This window comes from Metopolophium dirhodum, chromosome 1 (assembly GCF_019925205.1).
Source record: "Metopolophium dirhodum isolate CAU chromosome 1, ASM1992520v1, whole genome shotgun sequence".
NCBI lineage: Eukaryota > Metazoa > Arthropoda > Insecta > Hemiptera > Aphididae > Metopolophium > Metopolophium dirhodum.
The window spans coordinates 32488633-32514294 of record NC_083560.1 but is presented as its reverse complement, the minus strand read 5'-3'; the positions used below and the strand labels follow the sequence as shown (position 1 = coordinate 32514294).

The 25662-nt window shown below is 32.4% G+C and overlaps 1 protein-coding gene, 1 long non-coding RNA gene and 1 pseudogene across 2 annotated transcripts; 1 reads left to right on the top strand and 2 right to left on the bottom strand.

Annotated features, from left to right (window-relative positions):
* The first annotated feature begins 273 nt into the window (after window positions 1–273).
* Window positions 274–4025, top strand: LOC132935296 (uncharacterized). Its single transcript, XR_009663204.1, has 5 exons — window positions 274–1331; window positions 1825–2573; window positions 2670–2829; window positions 2947–3043; window positions 3507–4025. It is a non-coding gene; the product is annotated as an uncharacterized LOC132935296 (long non-coding RNA).
* Window positions 4026–10901: 6876 nt separating this feature from the next.
* LOC132937330 (uncharacterized) lies at window positions 10902–13792 on the bottom strand (annotated as a pseudogene).
* A 9205-nt stretch (window positions 13793–22997) lies between these two features.
* LOC132936541 (uncharacterized) lies at window positions 22998–23312 on the bottom strand. The gene has a single exon (XM_061003286.1). The coding sequence runs from the start codon at window positions 23310–23312 to the stop codon at window positions 22998–23000; it is 315 nt and encodes a 104-aa protein (XP_060859269.1).
* Between the last annotated feature and the right edge of the window lie 2350 nt (window positions 23313–25662).

The following is a 25662-nucleotide window of genomic DNA, read 5'->3' as shown; positions in this document are numbered from 1 at the left end:
TTGTCTTACTGGCAAGACCCCTAATTCCTTATAATTTTCAATTGTTGATCCTTTTAGTGAAAGCTTATTTAGGCAGATTCTAACAATGTTATTCTGATTTATTATTAGGTGATTTATAATATTGTCTCGAAGGCCACCCCATACTAATAAACCGTACTGGAAATTGGATTGGTATAGAGCAAAATAAACTAATCTCATTGTTTGTTTTGGGACTATTTTTTTTAGTTTGAACATATTATATGTTATGAAGTGTTTGTTAGGTTTATGTTAGGAACATTTTGTGGATACATTTATAATTTTATATGGTAAACCTTATGTATCACATAACGTACATGGTTTACTACATATTGTCAATGATGCTAAATTATTGGGACCAATTCATGAATTCAGTACATTTCAATTTGAAAATTACCTTAGGATTTTTAAAATGCAGCTAAGAAAATCCGACAAGCCCCTTCAACAAATCCTTAGGAGATACAAAGAAAAAGCTTTATTGAATTCACAAACACCGAAGATAAAAAATAATAGCCTCGGGGCCTTTTTAAGAAATCACTGGAATGGACCAATTTTAAATACAACTGATGTCAATAAGCAATTTAAGGATGCAAAAATAAAAAATTCTATCTTATCCTCGGAATGTCCAAATAATATTTGTATTACTCAACACCGTGAAATAGTTGTTGTTCATAACTTTGTATATGACAAACATCTGAAATGCATGGTAGTTTTAGGTAAAACTTTCTTAACTAAAGGAGAAATATATGACACTCCTTGTCAGTCTAGCTTACTTGATTGTTATTTAGTTAGTAGTATTTCCGAAAATATTCAAAGTTGGCTAGTATCTGATATAATGTGCATATGTATAGCTTTACCATGGAAGCATGATAGCAGTAACAGCCTAGCTGTCTTCCCACTATTGCATAGCGATTGCACTAAGACTAATTAATAAATGTATCTATATAAACTGTGTATAAACTAAATAAGCATAGTAAATGTATGTAAATATTTAACATCAATTGAATTAACATTAATTTATTGTTATTTAAAATTATAAAAAAAATATTCTTATAAATATTTTATAATATTGTCCATAGGTTAAACTGTATAAAAATAAATGGCCGATACACCTATTTGGTGTGTTATTGAGTATGATGATGGTGGTGTACAAATTGTACCTAAAAGTTGGACAGATACTGGATTACCAGGAACCAGCTATTGGCCTCAACGAGGAGTTTTTAATTCAGATCTACAATACCTTAAGGCAGTGAAACATAACACAAGCCCTGGAATAACTTGGCCAGTTTATAATGCATCTATATTGGGATCCTATGGTAATTTTAAACTTTATAAATACTTTATTTTGTATATGACAGTATTAAATATAGTATTAAATTAATAGTATAGTATAGTATTATTAGTTTTATTTAGTATAGTTGAAAGTATAGCTGATAAATGATAATTCTTACACTTAACACAATGCAATATTAATATATTTTTAAAGCGTTTAAAATATTATATACAAATATATTACTAATAAAAATATTTATTGGATTTCCTCATGGTACTTATAAGTAATAAGTACTTGTTTTATTTTAAACAATATATTAACTATATTGTATACTACACAATTCAGTTAAATACTTGTATAGCTATAAATTACATGGCACTATTATTAATCGCTTAAAAGTAAATAACATTTAAAATACTATGCTAAACTCAATAAACATTTGTTCAAATCATCATATTTATACTTGCAATTGTAATTATTGTTGGTAAGAATATTTAATTTCTTATGTTTTAATACTTTAATCAAATGCATTTTAGATGATTTTGAAAAAGCCAAACGTAAACAGAAAAAATCCGAAGTCCATACAGACCTTACCACAGATGTGGAAAAAGAAAAAAAAGCCGAAAAAAGCGGAAGAAAAAAACAAATGTTAGTTCTGGTGACAATTCTGAACCTGAAGTAACGTCCGAAATTAAAATAAAGCCATTTCCTAAACCACAACCACAACCAAGTACATCATTGCCACAAAGTTTATATTTAAATGAATCTTCATTGCAATGTTCTTTTGAAAATGAATTTGGTGGCAATGCAAATAATATAGACTGGGGTAGTTCATTTATCATAGCAGATACTAATGCTGTGAAATTAGATGACCATCAATCTTTTATACAAGTTTCTTAACCAACTTGTGATAATATGGCTTTACTGAATGCATCAGAAAATAATTCTCCTTTTATTAAGTCAGCTAGCTATAATTAAACAAGATCTAAACTGCCAGAAATGTCAGACAAAGGTATTTAATTAGTTACAATATGTATAAAATATATAATCTACATATTTTAATTATTTTATTTCAGATTTAAAGGAAAGAGTCATTAGAGATCTGTCTATTATTAAATTACGAATAAAAAAAATAGAAGAAAAAAATAACCAAAAATGGTCTGATAATAGTGACGATTGTGAAGCAGATACATTGATAGTCAGTGGATTTCCTCTATCTGATGGAGATCAATTAAAAACTATAGAAAATAAACGTATTGCTGATAAATCGTATAGATCCAGTCTGGTAAGTTACTTTATCTACCAAATATTGCCGAATTATGGTTCCTTATAATTAAACTAAGACATTTGTAATCATTTAATTTATGTTTTTTTCATTCAGATGAGAGCATTAAGTAGAATTGGAGGAACAAAAGTAGACGAGGCCACTAAATTAATTTTAAGAAGAATATTTTCTAACAAATTAGCCATGAAATATAGTTGGTTAGGAGGAAAGGGAAAATTAATTTTTTCCAACTTATTGCTGTCTAAAATAATTCTGGGTAAATAAAATGCATATTTCTTAATAAAATTAAATCTATGAAATGTGTTTTTGGATATTTTGTACATGTCTTTAGTTTAATCGAGTCATCATAACAAATATTTTTTATTCATTACAGAAACTGTTCTTAAATTGATTCCTTTGTGTACCGAAGCTGAAATTATTTTGTCAGTTAAGAACTGGCTGAGACATGCTACAAAAAGACATGAAAATAGGTATAATATACACACATTTATTACTAGTATACTTATTACAGTGAAACCTCAATAACTCAAATCGGTCAGGGACAAAAAAAAAAATTTGACTTATTAAAATGTCAGTTATAGAGAAAATTGTATGTATAAGTTCAAGAAATTCATTTGAATTATCTAAAACTTGAATTAAAAACGTTCGAGCTATGGAGGTTCCACTGTACTTTTTGACTATAATAAATAAATTTTTTATTTTAAAGTTAGATATTATATGCATTTTATTGTTAATTGTTTATTAAAAAAAAATAATTATTATTATACACCTAATATATTATATTATATATATTAGGTTTATTTGTGCTTTAATTTGTATTAAAATTTACTAGTTACATGTATTTTTGTGCTGTAGTGGTATTTTTTTTCTGAATTTCCAAATACATAATATTATATAACATATTATTTCAATCATTTTTTTTTTTTTTTACAGCTTATAGGAGTGACAAAATTCCTACCAGGTACTATACTACTTTTTTATTATTTTGACATCATGTTTTTTTTTATTATAATTACTTGTTTTTTTATTATGCCACCTACTATATATAATAAGATTTTATTTGACTGTTTTTGGAAACATAATGTTTCAAGCTATTTTATTCATTTAACATCATGTTTTCTTTTTATTATAATTACTTGTTTTTTATTGTGCTACCTACTATATATAATAAAATGTATATTGTATTAGTATTTAGTAGTATATGAAGTATATAATGTTATTTTGTTTTATAAGACAGCTTTTTGAAGCAAAAAGTTTCAAGTTATTTTTATTATTTTATCATCATGTTTTTTTTAAATATATTATAATTACATATTTTTTATTGTTCTACCTACTGTATACATATAACAAGATGTATATTGTATTAGTATTAAATAGCATATGAAGTATATAATGTTATTTTGTTTTATAAGACTGCTTTTTGAAGCACAAAGAGTCAAGTTATTTTTTATTAATATAATATTTTGTTTTTTTTTTTAATATATTATATAACATGTTTTGTATTGTGTTACCTACTTTAATATATAATCAGAAGTATTATCAAAAGTCTAAAATTGTTATTTATCCTAGTTGTAAAAACATTACAGATAATAGGTGCGGTGGGAGGGTGGGGGGGTATGACCAAATGCCACTAAACCACGGCTATTTCAACGACTAAAAGATATCTACAGAATGTCAATTAGATATCAAAATAAATATAATATGGATAACCATTAAATATATTAGTATGGATAACCATAAGATATTTAGCATGGATATCCAATATAAAAAAAAAAACGATCATTTGGATATCTCTTAAATATCTATGAGTCGTCCATAACCATCCATTAGATATCATGGATATCCGTCCATTATATCTAATGGATAAATATTAGATGTGTATGTGTTGTGTGGGAGGGGATACGCCTTATTACAAACAGGAAAATAGATTCATAATATTCCTAGTAACAAAAAATAGAGATCGACAGAAAACCACTTACAAAAACATGTATATATCATTAGTAAATTTGAAACTACTTTGCGAAGAAAACGAATTAAAAAAACTAGCTATGAATAAATTAGGTGAACATGACGATTTAGAATGGGAAAAAATAAGGTCAATGATACGATACATTTTTCGTAAAACAGGTATAGAAATCATTATATGTGCAGGTATAGAATATACTGAGGAAGAAAAAGCGATTATATTTTAAAACAGTTTCATGACTCATAACTCGGAGGTCATTTAGGCGTAAGCAAAACTATTAAAAGAATTCAAAAACAGTTTATATGGAGAAATATGAAAGGGGACGTTAAGAAATATATAAAGAATTGTACATCGTGTCAGGTGAATAAGGTATCAAATCGGCATATCAAACAACCAATGGCTATTACGTCTACAAGTTCAAAACCATTTGAAAAGATATTTATGGATATAGTAGGGCCTTTGCCGACAACATTATCTAATAATATTTATATTTTAACTATGGAAGATGATCTAACGCATTATACTTTGGGGGTTCCAATTCCTGACCAAAAAGCGAACACAGTCGCGGAAGCCTTTGTTATACACTTCGTTTGTGTACATGGCATACCGGGAACGATATTAACTGATCAGGGCACCAATTTCCTTAGTAAAACGTTTGCTGAAGTTTGCAAGTTATTAAAGATAGAAAAAGTTAACACTAGTCCTTTTAGGCCACAGGGTAATCCTGTTGAACGTGCTCATAGGACCTTAGCTGAGTACTTACGACATTATGTAGACAAGAATTTAAATGATTGGGATCATTTATTACCCTTTGCATTTTTTGTATATAATTCGACAGTACCTACATTCATCTACTAACTTCCAGCCATACGCACTAGTTTACGGACGCACATTGGAGGTACCGATTACATTAAAAACCGAGCCAGAACCACGATACAATTACGACGATTATTTATTTGATCTAAAGGAAAACATGCAAGTGTCACATAAGATAGCTAGGGAAAAATTAGTTAAAAATAAAATAAAAAGTAAAGAAAGATACGATAGAAACGAAAACCCACAAGAAATACATGTTAAGGATTTAATACTCCTAAATGATAATAATCATAGAACAAAAATCGATCCATTATGGTTAGGACCATACGAAGTCATAACAATAGTGGGAAATGAAAATGTAGTTATTCAGCGTGGGTGGCGTAGCATCACTGTTTATAGAAACAATGTTAAAAAATATTATAATGATGCACAATCCGATTAAAAAAAAAAAAAATATATATATATAGTAATATATATTTAATTAACGTGTAAATTATTAATTTAATTTTAAGAATAAAACTAAATAGGAAGCGTAATACAAGCAATGTAGAACCAAACATTTTTTTCTAAATATTCTAAAAAAAAAAAAATATATTATAATAAAAATTATAGACAAATTTTAATTTTAGGGACAGACAAAGGGAATTCATTTTGGAACTTGAAATCGTACTCCAACAAGAATTACATGAAACATATACTATAGGGCCGGAAAACACACCGAGTTGTTTTATAGGTCATATCAATACTGCAAATAATAACGTTGAAGAACCTTTCACAACTCTCGAAATAACTAAAATAATAGAAATTATTACTAATATCATGTATGATTTGTCACCAAATTCAGTGACGTCAGTAGATACATTATGTAAACGACTAACAAATTATATGAAACTTTTATACGATCCAAGGGATAGGTATAATAGATTATGATAGGGGTTTTAAAAAAAAATATATATATAAGATAATAAAAAATAAGGTAGTTAGTTTAATATAAATATAATTTTATACTTTTAGATTGGTGATGATGATTGGTTGTCTAGTCAAATCTGACGAAATAAATACATCAGAACACTTTAAATATACGCCTTATGGAAATGGCAAGGGATTATATTACGAAAATTTAGGACCTATTAGGATTATAGGGGCTGAATATAAACTTGTAACATATTTTTCGTTAAAGGAGTACAATACAAAATATGATTTATTGGGGGAAAAAATGAAAAATATTACAAAAATATGTACCGATCAAAAACATATCGATTTATGCGGGAAATACCAGATACCAAAAAGAACGTATGTATTTGTCATTAGGAACTGGTATGGATCTATTTGATAATAAGCAACGGAAAATAACACTATGTACACGTTATTTGGCGTATGCGATGATAAATGCACTAAGAAAACACGGGAAGCTATAAAGCAAACAGAAGAATCGGGGGCTAATATACTACACATAATAAAGACTCAAACAACAGTAGTAAAAACAATAATAAAAAATATAGGAAATACGTTAGATCAAACCGAACAATTATATAGAAACATTTCGACTAAGGAACAACATTTATACGTAAGAATGTACATACATTATACCATTTAATACCTATACCAATAATCCATGTTCAAAATAATACTGAAGGGTGGTATCTTCCAACAGTTACTTATAACAATATTGCAATAACTAAAGATAGAAAACGATTTACTACATATACAGAAAAACAATTGGACGACTGTACAGAGACTGCAATATATAGAATAATATGTAGAACACCACAGCCAATTCAAGAAAACAGCGAACGTCAACCATGCGAATTACAATTATTCAAAGGACCTGATACTACTTCTAATCAACAGAACTGTGCAATCGAAAAGTTTAATCTACAAAGAAACATATACTATAAATTACGAAACAAAAACACCTGGTTACATGTGGGAAGTGAAGCACTGACCATAAGTTGTAAAGATTTAGTCGAGCCATTTACGCTAGATACAAATAAAATTGGAGAAATAACTATCGTGAACAATAAATGTCAAGTATTTACACAAAATGCAGTACTAACCGCCACAGAAGAAATTACCAACACGAATTATAAGGATTTCATACCTACAACTAACATAAAAAACATTTTAGAGAAGATACCTGAACACATACATAGATTCGAAGTAAATAAAGAATGGGGAGACAATCCAAATATACAATTAACGGATCTACACGGCGTATCCAAGTCCTTGGATAAAGTACAACAAATGATAGACCAAGAAGTTTTAAGAGAACAAAGCCAAAAACACCAGTTTATACACAGTAACCTACTATATGTAACAATAGTATTAGCAGCACTATCTCTCGTACTCATAATAGCAATATATATATTAATTAAATGCAAATATATTAGTGATGAACAAGTAATAGATATACCCAGAAGGATAGTTAAATATAGACCATCAAACAGAAGTGACTACATAAGGGGGTTTGCAGAGACACCATTCACTCCACCACCCTCACCAAGATAATAGTAGAAAAAAAATATATAAATAAAAAAATAATAAATAATAAGCTAATTAATTAATATTAATAATAATTATATAATAGTGATGCAATAAAATAATATAAATTATTTTTCAGAAAATAAACAAGAGAAGGTCAAAATAAAATATACGTTAACCAATAAAATATAAATTATAAACATGGGCGGAAATGCACCAATACCTTTAGAATATTCATTTACACTACATGCAATCGATTTTATTAAAGAATTAAAGGAAGTATTATTAACTAGTGCGCATATTCAATTAGTACGAAGAAACATAGTATACGTAAGCTGTTTTGAACACCATGTACTAGAAGCAAACAATAGAATGCCCATACCACTATCAGAAGAAGAATTAAATTTAGTGATGATTCCTTTGACCACTTATCTTCATCCATTTTGTAACCTTACACGTCCGAATAGATCAATTTGTTTAATTAGAGGTGCAGTATTAAATCAATTAATTAATAGACGTATTTTTACCACCGATTTCTTTTTATAGATAGACCCTTGTAAAAAAAAATAATAAAAAAATAAAATAAAATAAATAAAAAATAATAATAATAAATAAATAAATAAGAATAAATAAAAAAAAATAAATAAATAAATAATAATATAAATTTTAAATACGTACAAATAAAAAAAAATAATACGTAAAAATAATATTTCATAAGTAATATTAACATCAATAATTAGAATAGTAGTAATATTAACGTAACTATCGTAATAAATAATGAAATTTTAATTATTTCAGAGTGTAAGAAGAAACGAAATATAAATACACGTAAAAATTTAGTATATAAAAGATTTTAACAACACAAACATGAACGAAAACATACCATTGTCGGCAGAACTACCATTGACACTACAAGCAATAGATTTTTTCCGAGAGCTGAAAAACGAATTATTAAACGGGCAGCACAACCAGTTCGTCCGGAGGGATATGATTTGTGTAGGATGTTTTAACTTTTAAGTGACATGTTATAGAGGCTAATAGGAAAATGACTATGCCGTTTACACAACGTGTTTTAAATCAAGCTATGGTACCAGTAACTGCATTTATACACGCAATAATTAGTAACCCTAGGGCGGATAGTTCAATCTGTGTAGAAGTCGGAATGTTTTTAGAGCAACTAATAACACGACGTATATTATCAACGGACCATCTATTCGAAGAGTAAAACATAGTAACAACAAACACAGGAAAATTAAATATAGTAGTAATATGTAACTATAGTCATAATAATATGCATGAATTTAATATTTTATATATATTCTAGCTCTCAAATCCGTTTTTTCATAATGGATTTCGAATTCACTATGATCAATAGGACCGATATATTTGTATAGACTAGGTAGGAAATATAGGAAAAAATAAAAATATATATAGAGATTTTTAGGATAATTTCACGGTGAAGGTAATTACGTAGACTTAACACAATTATATTATTTTAGATTTATCGAAGAATTAAAAAAAATATTAACCACCGAAGTACATATTTATAAAGTTAAGAAAAATAAGATGGAATCGGTATGCTTTAACTGGCACATATTAAAAGCAAACAAAAGATTAAACGAACGTTATGATTTCAAAAAATTAAATAAGATAACCAGAAATATTGAACTCTTTATGAATGACCATTGTAATGGAGATATAAGGAATTACTTAAATTAATAGAAAAAACAAGAAATCCAAGCTATATACTCGAATATCCTAAGTTAATGCAAATTATGTTGACATATATGTGTAACAGTTTATTATATTATTCACATAACTTATCAATTGGTGGAAGATTTTCTATCACTAACAAATATTGTATTCAAAAGGGGAAATATAAACTTATATTATGTAATAAACTAACATTTTAACACTTCTAATATTATAATTTCAGGTAATCAAAATTTTATATTATTATGTATTCAAATTTTATCTTATTGTAAAAAAAAAAAAAACACAAATGTAATTAAATAAATATTGTAAATTACATTATAATTGTAAAATGTCAAAGAATATGTATAACAAATTTTAACCTATTATAACAAAAATGTAATGTAAAACATATATATCTATCAATTATTGTGACTTGTTATAAACAAGATTGTAATGAAATGTAAATATTATAACAAATTGTAAATGTAAATGAATACCAAATTGTAAAATCAACTACTGTTGACTATTGAACTTAAATATTATTGTTAAAGATTCTTATCCTTACAGGCTAATAATCTTTTTTTTGGCAGGGAGGTGTAAAGGAATAGCTTTACGTACTCAATTCACGTATTAGTATATAAGTATCATTCTACTCGGAGAGGCAGTTCTCCTTGTGTTGTTACGGTCTATTAGGCGTAACCTCATAGTTAGAAATCACATTCTATTTTGGCAAGCTAATCAAGGGGAGCGGCCAACAACAAGTTACGAAGCGGCGGTTGCGAGAATAACAACTTATTGAACCAGCTACATCCACCTCAAGGACGCCCTGTCCATGCGCAGGATCCATCAAAGGAACCGACATCATATATAGGAGGGCTGGGAACACAGTAAAGACAGATGTACCTGGACCAGCAACGCAGAAGCGACTTCACGCCACTAGCCATATACAGGATGACGACTACTACTACTACTATTACCACGACGATACTATACATTTCATTTTGTTCAAATAAAACATTGTATTTATAAATCTAATTTGACTACTATTATTTTCAAATCATCAACATAGTGAATCCCTGAAGGGGCAGCACGTAACAGGACTTTGGAGGCCCTGGCCAGATCCGTCGGGAAGGACGCGTCACGTAAAGTGGATTTCCCAGGGATCACGTCTTTGCAACCGCCGCTCCTCCTGGAAAGCCACGTGAACACGGCCACGTACGCGACGTGGTATCAACCGAATTCCAGTCCAGAAAGCGTAGCAGCCGCTTGTTTCGGTTTTCCGCCACCGCCGCTGTATAAAATTTAAACTATTGTACAGCACAATATTAATAAACATTAATTGTCAACCTAACCTAACCTAACCAACCCTTAACATAACATTTTTCAATACTATGAATTTTTCTAAAAGATCACCTGACTCTTTCTTTGTTGTTATAGACGTTTTATGTTCGTATTTCTTGCCATATATTTGTAAAGTTGGCACAAGATTATTATAAAAATTAACTTTCTTCACAGATACATTATTAGTGTCTTGTTGATAAAACCCTGTTGCATTTTGTGTATGAAGATGTTCACTCTTCCAATATAAACTCTGAAGTACAACTTCCTTGGACATTTCAAAAATAAAACCGTGTATATCCATTGTAAAATCTTCAATTCTCATGGAAGTTTAAGCTGTATTATTTTTTTTCTGACGACGACTGTTCAGCAGCTTCATTATCTATTGGACTTATGAATTGATCATCACATGTACTCAATACCCTGCACTTCATTAATTGATACTGGCGAAGAATCAGGTGCTAATGATTTGAAAAAATGAATTTAAATTTTAAATAATTATATAGATTTCAAATACAATTTTATTATAAAAAAGATATATGACATCAGAGAAAGATTATTTAAAAGGACATTCCCAAATCATTATCTTGGATTATCTGATTTAAGAGGAAAAATAACTATTTTAAGCATGTTTATCCAACAAAATTAGTAAGTTTTATATTTTCCGCGGTCATTAAGGATAGATTATTGAAAAGTAATATGGAACGAATTAAAATCAAAATGTTTAACATTATCAAAATAAATATATATTAATATAAAGAAAAGGGAATTGTAGTTATGAACTAGGGTTTTTACTGCATGAATTTGCCTTCTTCGATTTTATTAATAAAACCTTCTTTCTTATATTAAATCTTAAGAAGTTTATTATATTGTTTATTTTTTCATTTTGTTATTACATTATATAGCAAAATAAATAAATGAATAAAACCTTGTATTTACCTAAACTAAAATAATAGAATGTTAATCAATAATTAAAAAGTTGATACAAAATAAAATAACAAATAATTAATTTTTTCTTACCATAATCTAAAAATAATGATAGAACAGCACCTGGTTTTAATCTGTTTTTGAATGCAGTATTCGTGAAACATTCTAATTCAAAATGAGTACTACAAACTCTTGTACCATGTTTTACTATTTTAGTAGGATCTTTTTTTATTCAACATTTTTCTATCCACTTTTTTCTTAGCTTGAAATCCATACGATAGCTAAAGAGACTAAGATTCTCTGAATGCCTGTTAAAGCAGTTTTTAACGGAACATCGTAATACAGATCCTAAAGTATTGTCCTTTAAAATTTAAACAAATTATTCATATTAAAAAAAAATATATTAATAGTAGGAATAGGTAGGTTGCCAATTATAAAGTACAAATTAAAATATAATATGAGCTAAATACATATTTTAGTGATATAACATTCAATAGTCTAGTTTGTATGGAGTCTATATATTTAGGATAGTCTAAAGACTATTTTTTATAGAAACTAGAGGGTATATATCCCTCTATGTCTTTGTAACCAAAACAATAAACTACATAGTACTGGTTGGGAATAACATAGAATCAGAATATTACTCACTACTATAGAATTCTTGATAACCCAGCTAACCTTTCCCAACTATTGCAATATTGTTCAGGTGTTAGCTAAGAATAATTATTGATATTTACAATCAATAATTCTCAGTACCTCTTTGGCTGTACAGTATATGATGCAAAACAAGTTGTGTGTACATATTTATTCTTATATTATGATACAAAAAACAGTCTACAAGATGATTATTTCCTTATAGTAAATATACACATGGCTTTGTTTGGGCGTTATTAGTTGAACATTTTGATTTTACATTTTACAATCACACAAATCCCCGATTATTTATAATAGATATTTCCTAACAATACACTAGAAGTGGCTAAAAATATATAATATATCCCGAGAGTTTTCCAAAAAGAGTACACACATTGGTGGTCAAACTACTAACTATTTTATAAATATAAGTGGACAAGAATATTACTGATGTCTAATTAGAAGCACTAAATTACTAAAAAAGATATACCAGGATGTTGAAGACCAAGGCCCTTCATATTCAAAAAGGAAAGCATGGAAAATCATAAAAAGTATAAAGATATCAGACTGTATTGACCATGTTTATTAAAAATATTAATACTTATTTACTGACCGACATATTATCTTCATTGTTTTTAGTATGTCTAGAAGACCGTCCTGGTGATTTAAAATTATTTACAAAAGCATTTTCAATATGTTCCTCTCTGTAAAATACAGACTCTATGTAATCACTTTCATCATAATAAGCCTATTTTCTAGATTTTTAAATAAATGTAAAAACAAAACTAGTCAAATACAATTTTCATTAACTCACGTTATAATATTTTGTTCCATTGGTAAAATAACATTATTTCCAGTTTCAACATCATTACTTTGAGCAGCATAACTATATAAAAATAAAAAAAATATTGAAAATGAAAAATTAAATTATAGTGATCAAGAAGTGTTACTCAGAAGGAAATCCATTTCGATCATAAGGTTGGGGAATAGCATTATATAATAAAAATCACCTTTTTCCTGGTTTATAGTGTTCTTTTAAAAAATGATCACTACATATACGTTGCCATTCATGACAACGATCAATTCCTAAAACTTTAAGCCTTTCTCTATAACATATAATATCAATGAAAACAATAAATTGCTAATGTCAGATTAGGAAAATAAACACAAAGTAGAAATTATTAGGCTAAACAGGTTCAAAATTATTTTACAATATCCCGCACCAGGATAATGAACCATGTAAATAATATTATAAAAAAATCAGCTTTGAGCTAGTAAATTTCTAGTACCAATTGATATTCATGGTAAAGAATTACTGGACGATTGACTTTGGTGTATTATCGCACACTATACACTTATGCATTTTTAAAACGCAGAGTGTTATATATTATTATCAAAAATAAATTAAAAATAATTAATATAAAAGTGCAACCGCCAAGACCAATTTGACAAGTTGGATATTGAAGTTAGCCTTATCAGTAGATAGTTATCTGTATTGTATGCAGTTGGAACTCAGAAAAGAGAATTCGATCAATGGACGTGGGTAGCCTCGATCACTCAGTTTTGGAATGTATACGACACACTGTATTCCTGTCTCCTATAGACCGATGATTGTGTTTCGAGGAGTAAGTTTTCTCGTGGTAATTAATTCCCATGGAATAGTAGAGTGGTTAGGTATCACGTGTCGTATTTTTCAAAGGTATAGTATGCTTCAAGTATAGTACATATAATATAATATGTCTACTGCACTCTCGCCGAGTACTGTACAAAGCACACGAACAAAACCAAGAAAAACATAACTTTTTGATTTCACAGTCACAAATTTGATGAGATATTATTTGTAATATTAAAAATTAATGTTTGAAAATAACCTTTTTATTATTTAGCCAGACACACGGTAATAATTAAAAAAAATAATATTCTATCCCGAAAAATACGAAAACATAAGACAACCGACTAGCGATAAGTGGAACTATATAACCACAGAATATTATGATATTATAGAAGTGGCACTATAGAATATTATAGAATCTAGACACTCTAGGGCGTCCAATGTTAATGAGTCTAGAATTGTTCATGGCCTTGAAATTGTTCGTAACTCCGTGTCTTACCGCCAAGCTTACAACATAATTCTTGTTGATAATGGTGCGACAAAAGTATTATAAAATATAAATTATAATATTAAATTCAATTTTTTTTGTTTTTAATTTTGTACGATATGAATGTATAATGGATGGATGGATCACGGATAGTATATATTTTAAGATATTTATTCAATATTATTGTTAGTAGTTTTTTTTCAGATATTAATTTTTTAGTGTATAAGTTCTTATTATTTAATATATACAATTAATTATCTACCTTCTATAAAGGTATAAGACAAGCTTGTATTAAAGCTTAGAATATTAAAGTTTCATAATGTTCTATGGTTGAAGGTAGAGAACCTATTATTTAATACCTAACAAGAATGTATAATTGTTATTTTTATTTTTTAATGATATCTACATAATACTTATTTAATTGGTCATCAAGAATTTTTTTATTTTTTTTTATAATATGTTAATATTATATACTCACCTGGTATAAAATATATTTGTTAAAACAGAAAATAGTCTAGTAGGTATTTTTTTAAAAATTTAACATAGTGCCCCAAGTTAGTTTGAGTAATAGATTAAGAAGTTGTTCATAAGAAAAACATGAATGCCCCATGTTGTTGAAATTCATTAAGCTGTAAAATAAAAAAAAAAACCTTAGAAAGAATAATTTGTATGGTTAAAATGCAACAGAAATCAATAAATCAAACCTTAACTAAAAAAAAAAAAATGTTACATTGAAAATAATATGTATGGACTAATTAATCTTAAAGTTGTTTACAATAGACTATTTACAATAAACTGCTCCAAGTTTGGCCTTTGAAGGTACTCTATATTATAAATTATTATAATCCTGTATGCATTTCTGTAAATTACGTTTTACCTTTTTAGTTCAACTTGGGCCACTATTATTCAACCATGGTCCAAATTATAACTAGGATAAATTTAAGTTCATTCCATTTAAACAAGACTAACCCTAATACAATTTTATCTAAAAAGTACGTCTATATCTGCTAATAATAATATTCTGGAATGCAACAATAGATCTAACAATTATAAGACGGTTAAAGATAAGGGGTATTTTAGCATTTTTAAATATAACAGCATATATAGTGATAAGAATAATGACGAATTTCATTTCATTTAATTTGATTTTAAAAAAGGTAATATTAATAAAACAGGTAATTAGTATAAAATATTAATCAAAAAAAATGATAATAGTCATAAGTAAATTGATAAAAAAATAAATAATTTATAGTACCTAATATAATAAAGAATAACGTTAGATAAATAATTTAAAGAAAAACGGGGAACGCATAATATAAGTACGCGTTATTTATAAATAACGATGTAAACGAAACTATATAAATTATGTTTCAGAAAATAAACAAGTGGAAATGTCAAAATAAAATATATATATAACCAATAAATTTAAACTTATAAACATGGGTGAAAACAAACCAGTATCTTTGGAATACTCACTAACACTACAATAGCGATCGATTTTATTAGTGAATTAAAAAATGTGTTATTAACTAGTGCACACATTCATTAGTCCGGGGAGACATGGTATACGTAAGTTGTTTCAGACAACATGTGTTAAAATCGAATAATAGAATGCAAATACCATTATCAGAAGAAGCACTAAACCAAGTGATGATTCCTTTGACTACGTTTTCCCATACAGTTTGTAACGATAGACAACCAAATAGATCAATTTGTTTAACTATAGGCGCGATATTAGATCAATTAATTGTTAAACGTATTTTTGCCGCTGACTATTTTGAATAAATAGATTCTTGTTTACGATGTTAAGGATACACAAATAAATATAAAAATATATACCGAGAAAAAATAACAATAATAAAACATTTAAGATTAAAGGACATTTTAGCATATTTTCATATAACCACATATAGCGATGAAAGTAATGAGAATAAACTATCAATAAAAAAATATAAGTATAATAATTTTATTACGGTGGAGGTAAATACCTAGAATTAACACAAATCATGTTAATTTTAGATTTATTGTAGAATTAAAAAAAAAAAATAATGAGCACCGAAATAGATTTATAAACTTAACGGAGATAATATGGAGTCAGTATGTCTTAAATGGCATATGTTAAAAGCCAACAAAAGATTAAAAGAACGTTTTGATTTTAAGAAATTTATTAAATTAACTAGAAATATTGAATTTTTTATGAAAGAACACTGTAAAGGAAAGTGTAAGGAATTGTTAAAAATAACAGAAACCACAAGGGACCCAAGTTACATACTCTATTACCCTAAATAATTCAAGATACATATATAATAGCTGATCCCATGCACTTTGTATCCCGTTAAATGTACCAACTCTATATGACTCAAACTTTGTTCAATTCGTTATTTAATATTCGGTGTATGGTGTTCAAAATTTATTTTAACTTTATTATTGCCTGAAATTAAACTTCTGATTTTCAGCAGTATATTATCAGGTAGGCAATCTAAATGGCGAAATGGCGAAATGGCAAAGAGCAGAGTTATGGCTCGCCCGCAGTAGGTAGGTATAAGCCAACGCAAACATTGCGTCATAAGCACGAGCGTGAAGTTGGCACCCCGACTTTATTGTATCGTTACCAAACGAGTACCATATTTTTGCAAATTATTGCAATAACTTGCACAAGAAAAAAAAAATGTGCAACATAGTTTTACAACCCTCACAGAGAATTTTTCAACAGAAACCGAAAAATAAATTTTATTTTTTCTAGGAACCAAACATCAAGGTTCCAGTCCCTGTATTTAATCCATCTATTTAACCAAGAATAACAGCCAACTTGCCATCAATGTGAAGTGTCACTGACAATAGAACACCTCACACTCCCACTGCCCCATGTAGGATAGGTTAGGTGATATTCTTGATAGGGTCAACCAAGACGTCGTGATAGGGGCCGACGTGAACGCGCACTCGCCGCAATGGTTCAGTCGGCCGGGCAACAACTCGGGTTCAGCCCGGGGGACCCACGTCGAGTCCCTGATCGCGGCGAAACACTTGACGGTGCACAACCAGCCCGGCCACCTCGACACGTACGAGAGGCCGGGTATGGGGGCATCGAACATTGATGTTACGCTGACGAGAGGGGGCTCCTTGACGAACTCAGTTTCTGAATGGGAAGTGCTCGATGTCACCGACAGCGACCACAGGACCATCAGATTCAAGATCCGCGTCGGATCAGGGTCAGAGGGACCCGCGGTAGGGAAAAGTCGTTTCAACGTTAGGAAAGCCGATTGGGATAGGTTTAGGTGGGTTCTGGCCCAGAAAGTTCTTGGTGAACACGAGACCATGGTGGGCGGTTGCGGACAGGTAGCGGAGTCTCTCACGCGTGCTCTTGGGCAAGCTATGGAGGCCTCCATGCCCCGCTCCCGTAAGTCCGTCAGGATGAAACCGCCATGGTGGGACGTCGGACTCGAAGAGTCCAAAAGGCGCCTCAATAACTTCAGACGCACCAAGGACTACAAAGTCTCGGATAGGGACCAATTCAGAGTGCTTAGGAACGAGCACCTGGAAAAGATTAGGAAGGCCAAGATGGAGTCGTGGAGGAAGTTCGCTACCTCCAGCAACTCGGACATCTGGGGCCCGGTCTATCGTTGGGCTAGGAATGGATCTTCTAAGAGTAGGGTACCTAACGCCGTGCTTCGAGAAGACGGAACCTTCACGGTGACGGCTTTGGAGACGGCCGAGTGTCTGTTGGAGAGCCTAATCCCCAGGGATAGGGCTGCTCCCATCTTTGAGGCTGAGAGAGTAGGAAGAGTGAGACGGGAGGTCACGGAGGCTGAGGTTAAGGCGGCTGTCTGGAGGATGGCCCCTAACAAAGCTCCAGGACTGGACGGGATCACCGCTGGGGTACTCAGGAAGGCGTGGGGCGTCATTGGCACGCCGCTGACCAACGTCCTGAGAGAGTGCCTCAGGAAGTCGGAATTTCCGGACTGTTGGAAGACAGCAGAGGTAGTGATCATCAGGAAGGGAGAGGACAGAGACCCGAGTCTTCCTAAGTCATATAGACCAGTTAGCCTGCTTTCGGCACCGTCAAAAGTGCTGGAGCGGTTGGTGTTGGACAGGCTTGAGGAGGAAACGGGGGGCGCTCTTTCAGCAGAGCAACATGGTTTCAGGGTCGGCAAGTCTACAATCAGCGCGATCAAGTCGTGTCTGGATTGGGTGGATAACAGCGAGGATATCGTGGTAGGAGTCTTTCTGGATATCTCAGGAGCCTTCGATAACCTGAGATGGAACGTTCTGATTAGGGACATGATGGATCTGGGGGCATCCGATGCAACTAGATCTATCATACAGAGCTATCTGACGGGCAGAAGGGCGGTGCTCTCGGTGGAGGGAGCGACGGCTTTCGCGGATCTCACCAGGGGTTGCCCACAAGGCTCACAGTTAGGGCCAAGTCTTTGGAATTTATCTATGGATAGGGCGTTGATCACCAACACGAATGATAGGGTTAAACTGGTCGCGTACGCGGATGACCTGGCGGTTCTTATCACGGGCTCCGATCTTGACGAAATTCAGGGGAAAGCGAGAGCGACGCTCGGCGCCTTGCGCGAGTGGGCGAGTCGAAGAGGTCTTACCTTCTCGGCAAGTAATTCTCAAGCGATCCCCTGAAAGGTGGTCTGCGGCCAGGGTTCACTGTTCCTTTCGGGACAGAGGACATCGTGGCTGTGAGCTCAGTTAGGTATCTGGGCGTCGAATTGGACAGTAGGCGAAATTTCTGGGCACACGTGAGTGGCGTGGCCGGAAAGTCCGACTCTCTGTACAGTAGGCTTAGAGCGGCATCGTCTGCGGACTGGGGTCTCCGACAGTCCACCTCCGCCGTAATATACAAGGCAGTCTTTCTGCCTCGTATCACTTACGCTGCGGAGATCTGGTCAAAAGGAGTCCTCACAATGAAGGCGATAAAACTCCTCGGCAGCAAGCAGAGGAGGACCCTCCTCTCTCTAACAGGGGTATACAGAACAACCTCAACGGATGCGTTGCAGGTTGTTGCTGGGCAGCTGCCTCTCGATCTAGAAATTCAATGGCATATGGTTAGGATTAAAAGGAAAGCTGGTCAAATCTCAGAGGAGGAGATGGACAACCAGTGGGATAGGATTATAGACATCTGGCAGGATAAAAAAATATAATAACAATAATAATTTTGGCGATTCGCGCCTTGACAACGATATAATAATAATAATAATTTTACGTGGCCCTCTTGGCCCAACAAATATGTATTAATACTACGCGACACACACTATATTAATAATATGTCGCAACAATAATAAGGGCGGCGATTAGCGCCGAACGAAATAATAATATAATACTACGCCGCGACGAACAGCGCACGCGGCTATAAAAACAATTATAATATTAATAAGCGCACCGTACACAGATCAAAAAAATACAATAATAATTTACGTGGCGATTTGCGCCAACATAAACAATCTTATACTGGCAATTCGTGCCGACCAAAAAACTATAAGTTAATTTATAAAACGGCAATTTGCGCACGTAACAATGGGTGTTTCGATTACATTATGAAGAACCGTACTGGTTCATTTGCGGCGGCCTATGTGACCGATACCGCGTCGCGGCCTAATCTACATAAAATATAATCTCTAGAACAATATAAAAATAAAAATAAACAATGCTCAGGTGTGCGTGCGAGTGTGTATGTGAGCCGGACGGTGGAGGGATATATGGCGATACGGTGGCGACAATTAACAATTAAATTTAACGCATTATCTGGCGTCGACAGGTGGGATAATGGTGGTAAGGGTCGTTGGACCCACGCTATTTTTCCCGACATAAGATGGAGACTGGCTCTCCCTCTCGAGGTGGATCACTACGTCTGCCAGTTCCTCACGGGACACGGAGACTTCAACTCTAAGTTGGAGTCTTTCGCCCTTCAGGGAACGGGCTCGTGTAGATGTGAAACTGAGGACGAGACGGTGGACCATGTGCTCTTCAGATGCCCTGTGCTCTCTGCTGAGAGAGCAAGGCTCATCAGGCATGTAGGAGAGGACGCATGGCCGTGTGAGACCAAGGTGTTTCTGGACACTAGGTCAAACTACTGTGCACTGCGTCGCTTTGCTAGGGAGGCCATCGAGGCCAAAAGATCTTCGGACAGAGTAGGTTTTCTCCAGGCTAGGTAGGCTCTGTCACAGGCGACGGAGGGGTTGGTGGGGGACCCGGGGTTAGCGTGCAAGCGCTGGCCCGAATCTCCACCGCAAGGCCCACCACTAGCCGCCTGGGGAGCCAAAATAGTGGTAGGGGTTACGCCCCGGGTTGATCCACTGACATCAACTAAAAACCCAGTCAGTACCATGGGAGAGGGGAGCCCCACCGCACACAGAGACGGCCAGCCGGAGCTGTGAGCGGTGCCCCTCAAGGTTGAGGAGCCTACCTCGGCTGAAACGTGGTGGCTGTAGGACAGGCGCCAGATAGTAGTACATAAATCACAACACCTAGTGGGAGGTCCGGTACCCAAGGTGGCACTTAACTGAGTCATCCCGGCCCTCAGAAAAGGTACGGGCCCCCCCGGGGCCCGGTGCTGGTGGTCCACAGATGACCCTAGGCCGTAGGCGGTCAGCCGTCGACGTCCTAGCTCCACCTCCGCCCGTAAGTAGCACCCAGCGCTAAGGCACGGACGGATGGTGGTAGGGGAGAGCCACAAAACCCGGAGACTCCTGCCCCATGTAGGATAAATTACGACACATCCTAAGCTTCCCTCACCAACATGGAGGAAGCGCTAAGTGAAGTAAACACAAATTATATTTTGAATTTCTTTAACTTCACCAATCTCATAAACCCATTGAAAAAAAAAACGATTAAAAATAAAAAAAGGTGGATAAGTGGATGTCGCTCTGCTGTACAGTAGGTTACAAGTGGGTCACTGTAATGGATGGTGTTAAATTTGAATTCAATGATATAATATCATTGTATAAGAAAAACGATTCTGAGCGAAAACGGTCAGTCAGCCTATGATATTACCCAAGTATATTTGATGATATTATTGTGAATAAAGTAATTTATATATAACTAGGGTTCGGATTTGAAGGCAAATGCCTTTCTTTTACTAATCATAATAGAAAAATAATTTTTATACAAAAATGTGTTTCATTTAATTTCTTAGACGATGGAACCTTTTTTTTTTGCCTTTTTTTGCCTTTTTTACCTTTTGTACTTATAAATGCCTATTTTGTGTTTAATTTTTCAGTTGATTTTATAATTTTATACACAGCTTGCGTATTATCGCTACAAATGGGTTTTATTATTCGCAATATTTATCGATATCGTCTTATCGAGTTTTTGGTACGGCCATAAAATTACCCGTACACCTATTTAAAGATTAAGATAAGTTCGTAATGCGTAGATTCAAGATTGTTCGTCAGTCCGCCCGCATTTGTCGATCGCAATAATTGTCGTTCAATAATTTTTCCACACGTTTATTTTATTCTGTTTTTTTAATTATTCCAAAAGTTAAACAAAATCAAAATTCCAAGTTGAAAAAGTATGTTCAGAGTTCGGTGAAAATATTTTTTCAACCGATGGATTAATTTTATATTGTAAAATTTGTGACGTCAAAGTGTCAAGTGAGAAAAAATTCCATATTCAGCAACATATCGGAAGAGATATGCAAACACAAAAATGCGCTTGCAAAAATTGAAAATAGTAAAAAAATTCAGCCTTTCATTAATAAAAATACCATTAAGTCAGATTTCAATTACGATTTGTGTAACGCGTTGGTTGCGGCAAATATCCCTATGAATAAATTGAATAATGACGTTTTTAGATCTTTTTTATCAAAATATTGCAACAAAAAATATTCCATGCGAATCGACATTACGAAAAGGATACTTCATAGGGATATTTGCCGCAATATTATATCATTGAATTCAAATTTAACACCATCCATTACAGTGACCCACTTGTAATCTACTGTACAGCAGAGCGACATCCACTTATCCACCTTTTTTAGTTTTTTTTTCTATAAATATTAATAATTTGTATTTCTGGGTAAAAAAGCGTGAAAATTTAATGCAAGGCTCCTGATATATCGTTACAATAGCAGCTGAAAAATATTAAAAATACATTAGCACAATTTTTTTTTTATAAGCATTTAAAGTTCAAATTTCGACAAAATTTATCAAATTCAAACCTTAATGATTATTTTGTAGTTAAATATGTATAAAATGTTCAACTTTTATAGCTAAATATTAAAAATTAATATGTCAAGTATAGTATGTCAATTAATTATTATTATTATATGCCAATTATACTATATGGTATAGTGATATTGTCTAATATTATTCTCATATATCATAATCAATCTAATCAATAAATGTCGATGAACATTTCAGGGAAACTTTTAAAAATTAAATTAAAACTATGAAATAAGCAAGGGGGGGAGGGGTCCACTCCCATGTTTTCGCCACTGCTGTTGAATATACCTATTCAAATGCCTCTTTCCACAGTTCGTCTAGCTCTAGAGAGCCTGTAGTTAAAAATTCGACGTTTGTCAGTAAGGCCTCGTCCTGGGTATGGCCTTAGTAAATTTTTATGGAGTGCAAATGCCTCGTCTGCTACAAATACATATGGTTGTACAACGTTTTGGGTATTAGGCAAGTATACAGGTTCTGGTATATTAAGCTGACCAGAATATAGTTTTTTGCCAAATGGACATTCTTTGAATACGTTTGAATCCAATTCTCTTCCATAAGCTCCGACATCAATTACAACAAAACTCAGGTTAGCATCAACCACAGCCATTAAAATTATTGAAAAATATTTTTTATAGTTAAGTAGGATAAAAAAGAGAGTTCTGGAACCCCAGCCTGCTGGCTCAGCCCTATACCTGATGGCTCAACCCGCGAAACCCGTTGCTCAACCCATATACATCTATACACCTCTGCTCAACCCATGGGTTGAGCGATCTATCACATACGTACACGACATTCCCCCCGCTACCCCGCTCTTCAGATACCCCCACCATCAATCACGCACTTGTACGATAATCCCCCCGCCACTCTTCCCTATCAATTAGCCGCGGAAAATAATTTAAAAATTTTTTTGCCGAACCGGGATTCGAACTCGAACAGGTCGCTTCCCATACGACATCCACACCACTGCGCAACTTACTCGCTTATGATTAAAATGTAAATTCTATCTCATTTAACTGGTGTTTACGACAATCGTTCATATACGTACGAGATGTATAATTTCCCCCACCACCACAACCACAACCACTACACCTTACAAAAGGCCGCCGCGAACGCGCGCGAGCCCGCCACCGCGTTATCATACCTATGTTATCAGTTATCACATCTATAAATACTTACATACGCACTTACGTACAAACACACATACATACATATATACACGTTATACATCTCAAACAAACACACATTCAAATATATTATAATATAGTCTACATATAATATACATAGGTACTTACATATATATAAACAATTATACACACATCATTATCACAGTGACTTGAACATATAATATTCCACTGATATTTCTAACAATAAACATTCTATAATTTCCCCCCCACCACCACCACCACCAACACCACCAACGCTACACCTTACAAAGGGCCGCCGCGAACGCGCACGAGCCCGCCACCCGCGTTATTATATCTATGTTATCAGTTATCACATCTATAAATACCTACTTACATACGCACTTATGTACAAACACACATACACATACATACATACATATATATATATATATATTCATACATACATACATACATATATACATACATACATACACACACGTTATACCTCTCAAACAAACACACATTCAAATATATTATAATATAGTCTACATATAATATACATAGGTATTTACATATATCTAAACAATTATACACACATCATTATCACAAACCCCTGAACATATTATTATACAATTTATACACTTATTACTTACATATCAATAAAACGCATCATATAAATATGATATAACCATACACATACAAACTATAATATACTATTAAACATTATACAGTACTCTTCAGTTTTCATTCTGAACTTATATATACATACATACAAACACACATACACATACATGCATACATACACACTTACATACATACATACATACATACATACATACATACATACATACATACATACATACATACATACATACCCACATACACATACATACATACATACATACATATATACGAACATACGTTATGCTCATAATATAATATAAGGTACCTACAACATCACACATACCTATATACAAATATTATACCATAATATTATATACTTATTACTTACATATCAATAAAACGCATAGGTATATTTATTCATATAAATATGATATAACCATACACATACAAACTATAATATGGTATTACACACTATACAGTACTCATCAGTTTTCATTCTGAACTTATATAATAATATTTACAACACACACAAGCTCAACATATATATTATATACCTTATCATACATAGGTACACGCATGCATGCATAGATACATACATTCATATCACATCACATCACATACACACACACACACACACACGATTCCAGTATTCCATATAGTATACAAACAAGCCACCCAGTCCTTCGTTATACATGAGAATAAATCTCAAACACACACAGACATAAACTTGTAAAAATATTTATTTTCAAAATATACACGTCGGAATATAGGTACATTCGCTTGCATTCACACATTCCTCTCCCCGACAACATACGGAAATATTAATTATAATATATATATATATGTATATATGGTCAATCGTTTAATCGTTTACAGATGATGATGAGTTTCATTCACACATTTCTCTAGCACAACACACTTACACTCATATACCCATAGGATAGTTCATACATATTTAGATACTTACATAGTCGCATATTATATGCATACATACACACATTCATCAGGTATCACAAACACCCAAACATATTATAATATATATGTATATGCAGTATTCATTTATATTTAGTTTATGTACATATATTCACACATACAACATCACAAACACACACACAACCAAACATATTATACAGCTTAGGTACATATCAATATATTAAGACACAAAAGTCATACTTACAAAAAACATAGTCGCAATTACGTAGATGCATT

Coding starts and splice junctions, on each gene's coding strand:
- LOC132936541 (XM_061003286.1), bottom strand. CDS start 23,312: ATGGCTGTGGTTGATGCTAACCTGAGTTTTGTTGTAATTGATGTCGGA.